Consider the following 10,581-nt stretch of genomic DNA (forward strand, 5'->3'; position numbering starts at 1 on the left):
GCAGTTTTGTTACGTAATGTACGCTTTCTCAGTATTAATACTATAAGCTTCTACTTCTGTATTTGTTGGCAATATGGCTTCGAAGATAAAACGCAGCGACGAATATTGCCGAGGATAAGGGCATTTTTCCTGAAAATATAGTAGACTAATGGGAGCGGCGGCTTCTGCGTCTATAAGGTGATTTCGCCGACTGAATGAAACGAAGTTTTACCTATAACTGGTAAACAGCAATTTTCGTCCCATGCCTCAACGATACTGCAAAATAGTGTAGAAAACTGAAGTTTTGATAATTTCCGCCACTCAAGAGTATCCCCCTTCACTTCAATGCTCCCAGCTTTGAAGAATTCAGACGTTTACCTCTGCTAACCTGTTGCATATTCGGTAAGACATATTGCGTTGTTTTGAACGGATATCTGTAGATGATGTTTATTGCACTAGCGATGGCTAAAAACTTCTGCTCAATATACAGACCTGAATTGACAGTCTTTTAAAGAACAGGGAGAGGAGAAGTAAATTTTTTTTTTGCCTGGCTATGCTAATTTTCCACAACAAAAAAACTAAAACGAAAATTCAAAGGAGGTTTTTCTTACTAAACGCACCAAAGTTGTCCTTCATAGAAGTGTCATGGCTTGTTACTTGCAGAGAAGCCGGCAAGATGAAGATACCTGTTGCAGCAGCCTTCCTGCTAGTGGCCTTTGCGACTGCCCTAGCACTTGCTACAGACAAACAATTGCAAGGTATGTCATAAGGTGCAGCCTGATTCGTTCTCAGCAGCAATTGAACCGCTTTGGTTTGCAACAATGTTGAATAAAATAGCGGGACTACGTTTTTTAAAGCGACGACATATAAATCCGGTACTTTCCATGCAAGCGTGCCTAAATATTACAGCTACGTTATGAGTATTACTGCTGCCTTTATTATGCAGCTACTGTCTTGTGAGAAGGAGTTATACGGAACTGCTAAGTATTAAAATTTGTTGGCTAATTATATACTGGGAGGTATGCACGAAGCGATTGTGTTTGGACTAGATGTTTATAGTGGGTCCCCAAGTTCGGCGTTTGTTCACCACGTGGAACCTCCTATAAAGCGCCATTATTCATTTTACCGTCTACATAATTTTAAGCGGAATAAGTCATTCATCTACTCGTCTCTCATTCTACTTATATTGCCTTAGAAAAAGCCTTGTGAGTAACCTAGCTATTCTACAAATAGAAAACTTAATTTGAATAATGTGTTATGTGGGAAACGAAGTATTGGATATATTTTGAAGCTGTTCAAACTGGAACTTTACTTGGTACAAATATTTCTTATGGGGTATTTTCCGGACATCTTTAATATTTGCACACACTCTTAATGTATTCATATGGTATCTCTTGTTTTGCTTTTTAGTGCCCAGCATTAAAGAGAGAAACGAATTTCGTTATGCACAGGTGGATGCGATTTCTCAGGCATGGATTTGGATAAAATGGTAGACGTCCTTATTAGCGAGCTGCCTACGGAGTACTCACAGCCGGATAAAAAGCCTGAGGAGATAATCCCGGGTGTTTTCCTTGGCACTATCGTCTACCTGGGACTTGACAAGATGAAGCAATATGGTCCTGCACTGGGCTACTGCCGCAACGGCTCGAGACTTGTGCAAGTGGATTTGGCAACATCTGATGACGCGATAGAGGCTTTCATGCCTTGGAAGACTTGCGGAGGACAGGAGGGTAGGCTGTCCACACACGCCAGGGCCAGGGTTACCGTAACGTTCAAGGTAAGTCTTATCTGTACAAACCCATGCGGCCGTAATATGTAGCTAACTAGAGAAACATACCATTCAGGATAGGGTGCAATACTATGGATTTTAATTTCCCACATATGAAAAATGGTATGCCCGTATTCAATTCGAGCAAAGGTACGAAGGCGCCGGTTGTTTATATTAGAGGCTTAATCTAGAACGGCTTGATAACAACAGAGTTTGCTGTCGAACATCATTACGTTCCTTCGAGATACGTTACTGACTAGCCAGCAAGGAAATGCAATGTTTATTGCGTACATCTGTAGGTATTTTGCTGCATATCTGTGAAACTCCGCATACCAGTCTCTGTGTATAGTTGATAACTGCGCTTGCTGTATTTGGGTTTTCCGAACTCTTAATTAATCGTCCTGGGTTTTCTGGGCATACATATATCAAGAGTGGTTTATGTGTAAGTATCCGACACTCAACCTACGCTTTTTTCAAAGTGAAGGGCCAGTTTTTGTTTTCCCATTTTGACAACATGCATGTGTCTGCGTAAGAGCCCTGTTGGTGTGAAAAGCCAGCTGCCGTGTCCCACACTGGCCAAAGTTAGTGCACGTAATACTCACGTGTGACCTGCGACTTAATAGCGATGGTAGGTGGCCAAGTGGGGAGAGAGGAATTCTCCTCCTCTCTTCTTAGGTAGAGAACTGGAAGAGCACACGGTCACTGTCATATCAAAATGGAAATTTTTTAATTAAGTGATCACATATGCAGGGTGCCATATCACATGTGATGTGTGCACCGTATTCATGACGCGCAGCGTCTGCTTGGTCGTACATGGATGCTCACAACGACGTTCTGACGCTAATGCGTCGTCATAGCTAATGTCATCTAGCAATCACAAATATAGGTGAGTAATTGATCAACCTCTGGACTCTCATTACATTCCGTGGCTCATTAGCTCATTCAAACTGACTTGTCGACATCATCTCCCTTCACCATCTTCCTCTTTTACCACGCTCCAATAGCCTGCGTTGCAATCAACTCGAAGTCTGCTCATTGCCGCAGCTGGTATGACGCCATAGTCCATCTTTTCTGTTGGTGTCACTCACTTAGGCGCTGTGGATTAAACATTTGGTGGCGCTACACGCTCGCACATATATTTTGTACGGATGGTGAAAGATCAAGTATATTGGAGAAAGTTTTGCAAGGCCGTCGCGGTAGCTACTCAGAAATCACCTGCGGCTGCTCGGAAACATGTTTAAAATACGGAGCGCTAACGCGAGTTGGGATAAGAGCGCGCCGAGCTTGAAGGTCAGCACGAAAGCATGCGGCTTGGTGGCGAAATTAGGCACCGCCTTCTAGTGCTGCCAGAATTATTCGTGCCCAGCCGCATCAAACTATTGATAGGATTTTTTAAACAAATTCTTTCTTGAGCACCATGCTCCATATACTTGGTATCGAATTCGACTAAGTATAATGAGGTGATAATGGCGGCGCAATATTTTCTTCGTTTTTTTTATTCTTGTTTCAAAGGTATAAGCTAGGGCTTCAAGACAGAAAAAAGATCCGTGTTGGTAAAAGTAAATAAAATTGCTATTGGACAGGAGGTTTTCAGTATGAAAATTATTTCTGAGTGTAAAACAGTGTTGTCGGTGCTAACATGATGCTAAAACCAGGTAAGGTGCGATTGCAGAGATTCAGTTTAGAAAAGGTGGCACCGCCCTCGAGTGTAGTGGAACGAATTAGGCAATTGGCACCACTAAATCTTTATTGGTGCCTTGCTGCTTCAAAAGCTAGCGTTCTTAATATAAAACTCGCGTTTGATCACCTTCGTTGTCTTTGCAACGTTGTCGTTGTCGTCGTCTTTTGCGCGGCCCCGCGGTGGTCTGAGTGTCAGTTATGCGCCTTGCAAATTCTATTTCTCTTATATACTAATAGAGTCACTTGGAAGGCACAGCATATATGCGCTTTTTTACCCCAATGGTAACAGAATTAAGAAACACGTAAGGAGTACTTTATTTATTATTCATTTATCGGTTACCTGCATCGTCTTACGCCATTACAGCAAGGCTGGGGGGAAGGGATAGTACAAACGTAAAAAAGAATTCAAAATAAATGCACAAAAATGAGCATTGCAGTATTTACGTAAAAGGATATTTTTCGATTTAGTAGCTACCTCCAAGTCGCCAAGGGGTGTTTAAAATATTTTTACCCAAGCGGCAGTTTGAGTGTGCTATTGCTTACTGGAGGAAAAACATTAGCGGGCGTGATTTGAAAGGCACTAAATTCGAGTTAGTATTCTCTGTAAGATATACTTGCTTTATTATAAGATTATTGGCGTTTCACTAGAAATTTAGTTTTTTTTTTGATGCCTTAATTTGTCAGTATTATGCTTTATCGTCGAATAAGTCGGTTGGGTAAAGACGCCGCCTTGTTTAGGCATTCACGAAGTCTAGCATAGAGCAAACATTTTCTAACGGCGCGGCTCTTTCCCACGATTTCGGAGCCGCAATTTCAACTGTGTCTGACTGTGCGATACAATGATCGTGGCCATGCGCAACGCCGCCTACAGCACGGCGCGTGCCCACGCGTCTTTCCTTCTCTCTCTTTATACCTCGCTCTGCATCGCGCCCTCGCGGTTTCCCCGCCGCCGGCCGTCTCTCATCGAGTTACTCGGAGAACGAACAGCTAAAGCGTGCGCACGTTTTTGTTAACTCGTCCTGTCTCGGGGATAAAACGGCGCTCTACAATATAACAGAAGTGCGAAAAAATAGAAGCTCCGCATCTCTACCTAACTGTTTCAGCTTGTGTAACATAATGAATGCACGTTTACATTTCATAGCATGGATTACATGGAATTGCCAAAGTGTGGTGTTATAGACCGCCTACATTTTCTCTAAGAATTTTGATGAATTGAACCTGTATTATATAAAAAAAAACAATCTCAGGAATTGGGAATTGGGAGAAAATTGTTCATATAAAAATGAAAAGCACATGGTGTGCACTCCATTGCAGCTAAAACTAAGAAAACATTAGACGCCACGAACTATGACGCAAGCATTCTTTACGTAAATATTTTGTTATCGGAGTGAAAGTTCACAACACCTCCATTTGGTTTGCAGGTTATCGACGCCAGCGAAGACTCAAATGATATCGGCTTCAAGTTGATCCATCACAGCGGACCAACTCCAGTTTCCATTGAAGGTGTGTCTGTGCATCTGCAAGGTGCCGGAGACATACTGGGAAGCGCCGTCACAGTGCTTTTCAAACTTTTCCCTATGTGGCCTAGAGAGTTTTGGCTCGACATGGTCACCTGGAGACTTCACATCATTCTGAGGGAGATATCAGGCCTTTTCTAATTGTGCTTCGCTTCGAGAAAAGAATAAATCGAAATTCTAACATTACAGCTTTGTCGTAATTTCGTGAGATTTTAGTATAAAAGTCCATAACACGTTATTTTAAACGCACATCACAATGACGTTTGTATTACCACAAGAATAGCCTTCCTGCCGATGTGATACTGAAATTGTTTAATGAATCTTTCATTTCATTTTCAAATAAAGCAATTTCGTGCAGAAGGAACTGCTCGACTTTTTATTCTTGCAAATTACGAGCGCTGCGACGGAGAATAACAACAAGAGAGTAAAGACAAGGACAGACAAAGGATTCGATCACCAATAATTTTAAACCTGTGCGCACCAGTGCCGTGAAACAAAAAACTGAGGCGTTAAGGCTATTAGGAGAAATGAAGTTAGACAGATTGCACACCTCCATTAAAAAGACGAAGGGAAATTTTTTAGAAGTATTTTTTTCTGCTAAAACACATAAAATTGACATTCCCTTTCGTTCCATTGTTACTGAACGGGGAACCTGGCAACATGTTGTCTGAAGTTTTTTGCAGAGTAATTTATGTTCGCTTTCCGTAGAAGATCACTTTCTCGTACCTAATTCAGTGGCAGTTGTAGAATTTTTGAAATGCAGTAATCCTGGTGTGTGTGGCATGTTCAGTATTGATGTGCAGAATTTATTCTATTCATTATCGCATAGTAGGCTCCTCCAGTGTGTTAAAAAAATGCATAGAGGAGGAAAATGATGAGGGGGCATTGATTTCAAAGTGCGGTGTATCGGTTAGCTCCTTTTTAGAGCTTTGGTCTTTTTATCTTAAATCCACATTTGTTGATTGGGAGGGTAGACTATTTATACAAAAATCTGGGGTGTGCATTGGCTCAAAAAGGGCTCCAGTTCTTAGCAACATATTTCTTTCTTACGTGGACAGATGCATTAATGACAAATTAGGTAACTATGTAAAAAAAGTCTTGCGATATGTAGACGATTATCTGCTTTTTGTTGAAGCCCAGGACTTCAATAGGCAAGTTGATATGGTTTTAAAAACATATGTAGACTGTGGGTATGGAATGAAATTTACGTTTGAATTACCGGAGGGAAATCAGCTTCAATTTTTGGATATAAGATTGGAAAAAAAGTCGGATCATGTTTGTTGGTCTTTTCTACAGCGGTCAGAGAAGCCCTTGCTTAGTTATCATTCAGGTCATTCAAAGATAGTAAAATGTGGCATTGCAGTGTCTTGTTTAAGTTCTGCTGTTACAAAATCATGTGTTCACGCCATAGATAGCAGTTTCAAACAACAGGTCCAAAGGTTAAGGTTAGCGGGCTTCCCGATGGATGTGATAATTCTAGCTAGCAATAAAATCATAAAGAAGAATAAGGCTTTTGGTAGAGAAGATACACAGGTCCATATCAATAGCGATAGAAAGAAGTATGCAGTGATCCCGTATGTACATCGGTTATCCCTTAGGCTTAAGCAAATCGGCAGTGATATGGAGTTAAAGTGTTATTTTCGGTTCCTAATAAGCTGGGCAAAATTTGTGTGGTTGTTGACAGAAGGGCTAGAGATCAGAAACAAAGAAGTAGAACAAGAAAATGTGCGTGCCAAGTGGACCATGATTCGCGTTTTGTCGCATGTGAAGAAGGGGTTGAGTGTCAAGTACCTTTTAAATGTGGGAAAAATTATATAGGGCAAACCGGCAAATGTATTAATACGCGCCTGCGCCAACATAACACTTCTTTGAATAGTGCCCCCTCATCCAATTTGGCCCTTCATTATAGAGACTGTCATTTGAATAAACCTAGTGGGTCAAATGTGCCTAGTAGGAAAAAATGCCTACCGCTTTTTAACAAAACCAAGATTAAGATTAGACACAAAGACTATATGACTAGAGAACTGTCAGAGTCATATCACATCCATAAGAACAGTGACACGTGCGTGAGCTCACCATCTGTAAGCATCCAAGATTGTGACATCTTATATCTGGATACCTAGGAAAAATCTGTGAAGCGCATGTGCCTTTGGTTGTCTTCTGCGAGTATTTAATCTGTGTTTTTCGAATAAACTTTCAGTTGATAGTAGCGCCTGTCCTTGTTTTTACTCTCTTGTTGTTGTTCTCCGTCGCAGCGCTCGTAATTTGCAATCATGTACCAACTAGCTCAACTTTCCGTATTACTGCAATTTATTCTTGCCCACCGCAGTTATTTCATCTTAAAAAGACATGACTTTGCCATGCACCTTTGCAAGTGAAGCAAAAGCACGGAATCATAAATAGGTGTAGCTGCATTGCCCTCTACTACATTGCATCTATATCAGTGCCCACTGCAAGCCTGGTCTTTTGCACTTGCAAGCCTCGTCTTGGTCTTGTGAAAACAGAGGACAGAGCTTGAAGAGCACCAATATACAGGTCCGCTGTTGTATTCGATTAATATCTACTGTAATTGTGAGTGAAGCCAATATGATTTGTGACTGTTCGCCATGATTTGTTTTCCTGCTGAGAGAAAAAGAAATCATTTAGCGGCTCTTGCTTCCCACTAAAAATGACAAGGTTTAATGGGAACGCATTAAAGAACATTTCTGTGCCCTAAATAATCTGCAACGCCACCGTTATTACAGTCAAGCGCTCCAGAGACTTAATATACGAAGCCCTATAAATTCTGGGCAAAAATGTTTCCCCTCGACTAATAGGACAAGCTTAACTTCGGGATGGTAACACGGAAGTAGTGCACCTTGGAAATTATTTCACCAAATGAAGATCAATATTAGTTTTCCTTCCCTGAATGCTGCGCCATCAAAAAGGGCTAAATCGTCACTCGTTCCAGGTTATAAATTTTGGCTTGACAAAAAATTGCATTTTCGAAAGGAACTTATAACTCCGCATTAAATGCGGGAGGTTTGCAGCCGAGTCTAGAAGTTTGAATGATTTAATTAGTTCAATGAGAGGAGATTGAATGAGGTGGATGATTATAGAGATTTTGAATGTCAGCACTTCCGACTTTCCTCGCCTGTTCAGTAGATTTGGCATAGCGTGACAGCCATTTTGAGATGAGCAATGAAGTACTGCGTTTTCAACAGAGTACGGAGGCTCGGCGTGTAAAACTTCATAATTGCACAGCGCGAACATGGAGTGCCTAGTGCCGTAAGACATCGTGATATAAGGTCACCATGGTATGCGCAGCAATAGACGTTACAATGGCTGGTGAGTTGGCGCCGTAAATAGTTGGCGCCGTGAGCCCCCCCCCCCCCCCCCCCCCCCTCCCTTGCCTGTATCTGTCACGGTAGGAATTTTCCGATGCTTCCCCAACTTGTCTTGCACCGACGTCAATCTAAACCATTTTTTTTATTCAGTGCCTAGTAAACACCACAACCCGATTTCGTTTCATGAACCTCCTACTCCTACTTTGAGTGCCTGGCTAGCGTCGAACCGTGAATTTATTACAAGCAGAAATAGAGTGGTAGCGTTGGCGGCTCTCACATGTAAATCCTCTTTACTCCTTTGATAATCGTGTTCGCAGCCATTATGGTACTTCTCGCATGGTAGTACTTTCCACGCGACGTATGGAGAAATCTAGCACAAATTACCGCGTACCAACCTGGAAATGTTCCAAAAACGGGGACCATGGAAGTAGCGTGAGTAGCAAATCGCAGTGATTGCAGTGCGATACGGTGCGTGGAACGCTGCTGCGGTGTAATTCGATATTGTTGGTTGAATATTTTGATATTTATTTAGACAATTTTAGGTGATTGGCGTGGGTTAGAAGGTTGGTCTAGGTGGTCGTGATTTCTAACAAACGAGACGTGACAATCTGTAGAAATACGGTCGGTAGAAACGCAAGTGTGGAGATAGGCCCATCCGAAGTGGAAAAAAAAAACAGTACCCACGCAGGAAACGAAACGCTTGATCTCTTTCCGCATCATGTTTTGACCATGATGATGGCAGTGTGTCGAAACTCGGTACCTAAGACAGCGGTAGATCGCTTGGTGCGGATCTAGCTGGAGCGCTGTACGTACAGCAGACGAAGCGATACGAAACTGCCACAAGTACACCTTTATAGCATTCAAATTATACCGCTGAAGGAAATGCAATGTTAAAGCATTTTTTTCTGATCATTAACATTATGTAGACTGACGTTTTAGAGCCTTTTCCTCGAGTAAATTGATATTACATTAACACTTCTTTTTGGGCGAGTTGGTACATATTTGGAAAACTTTGAAAGAGCGCAAACACACACGACCACTAATTGTGTCTCGTCTCTTGTCTTTAGTGGTCGTGTGTGTTTGCGCTCTTTCAAAGTTTTCCAAATTGATATTAGTTAGGTAATTTTACTAGCAAACACCCACTAATGAGTACAGACAACAATGGCAGTAGTACCACGACGGCGCCACACGAGTATAGCAAAACCTCATCGCCGTGTCTTAGCCCCTTCGTCAGACTAACCGAACGAGGTGTACCGCGATACTTTACATGACCTAGTGTAAGCTATCGTTGCGCGCCCCCGGCTATCACAAAAGCTTCCGAATGGAAGCGACCACGTGGAAAATGCATATTTGAAATTGACTTGTAACAGGAAACGAGGGTTGGGGCGAGCTAAAATAAGGGTGTGGTACAACAGCAGAAAAGCGTCAAAAGCCTTTCGGTTAAGTCACGTGCACTCCCCGAAGAAGGTCCTGTGTGTTGTTTTCTACAAGCGTACATGGATGCGCTGACTTGGCTGGCATTGGACAAGGGGACGCGCTTTTGGGAACGCACTTATTTACTTCTTGTCTTGGTGGCAATGGTGCGGGGGCGTCCCGGCGGAGTGTTGAGCAATGGCAATATTTAAAGTGAGAGTTTCGCCACATAGTATATCCAATGGGAAGGTGGGAAGGATCTCGAGGCTTTATAACCGAGTCCGGGAGTGCAGTCCAGCATTCTGGGCGACGGTCAGATGCCGTTCGTCTTCGGCTTCGCCGAGCAATCGCGAGGTTTCCCTGTTGTAGCCACCTCGAGGTTTATATTTGTTTTTTTTTTTTTTGCCTGCTTGCTGCAAGTATGTCTTCAGGAGCCTAAACGTGTAATCGTGTAAATTTTTTGCATATAAAAGTTCAAGTAATAATATCTCAGTACTCCTGCCATCTTATTGGCCGTCGCAAAGCCGCCTCTCGCGGGAAAACACTAGTGCAGAAGCCTTCGGATGTTTTCAGGAAACAAGATACTGCTCGGTTTCCCTTTCTTGTGCGTCGTCTTTTTGCGCTGTTCCTACAGTATGAATCTTTACCAGCTAGCCCAATTAGCCGTCCTAGATCAATTCATTTATAATATGAACTGTTCGGAAACTTTACGCCGAGAATGTTTCGCGTATTAATTATGTCACTGTTTAGGAAAGCTCCTTTCTCTTTGCATTTTCGCACTCATTAAATCTACTTGGGCAAGATCTTTAAGCCTGAACACTGAGCGGCTGCAAAAGGTATGCAATGTATTTTTCACACCGAATTGCTTTAAATGGTAGCGCTTGTTCTGAATGAACTT

General features: G+C 42.3%; 1 protein-coding gene across 1 annotated transcript; it reads left to right on the forward strand.

Annotated features, from left to right (window-relative positions):
* The first annotated feature begins 655 nt into the window (after positions 1 to 655).
* Positions 656 to 5,096, forward strand: LOC146176702 (uncharacterized). Its single transcript, XM_084581363.1, has 3 exons — positions 656 to 737; positions 1,431 to 1,756; positions 4,849 to 5,096. Exons 1-3 carry the CDS (start codon positions 656 to 658, stop codon positions 5,083 to 5,085), a joined length of 645 nt encoding a protein of 214 aa, XP_084437489.1. The 3' UTR covers positions 5,086 to 5,096.
* The last annotated feature ends 5,485 nt before the right edge of the window (positions 5,097 to 10,581 follow it).

Source organism: Amblyomma maculatum, chromosome 10 (assembly GCF_055883805.1).
Source record: "Amblyomma maculatum isolate TAMU_Amacu chromosome 10, ASM5588380v1, whole genome shotgun sequence".
Taxonomy (NCBI): Eukaryota; Metazoa; Arthropoda; class Arachnida; order Ixodida; family Ixodidae; genus Amblyomma; species Amblyomma maculatum.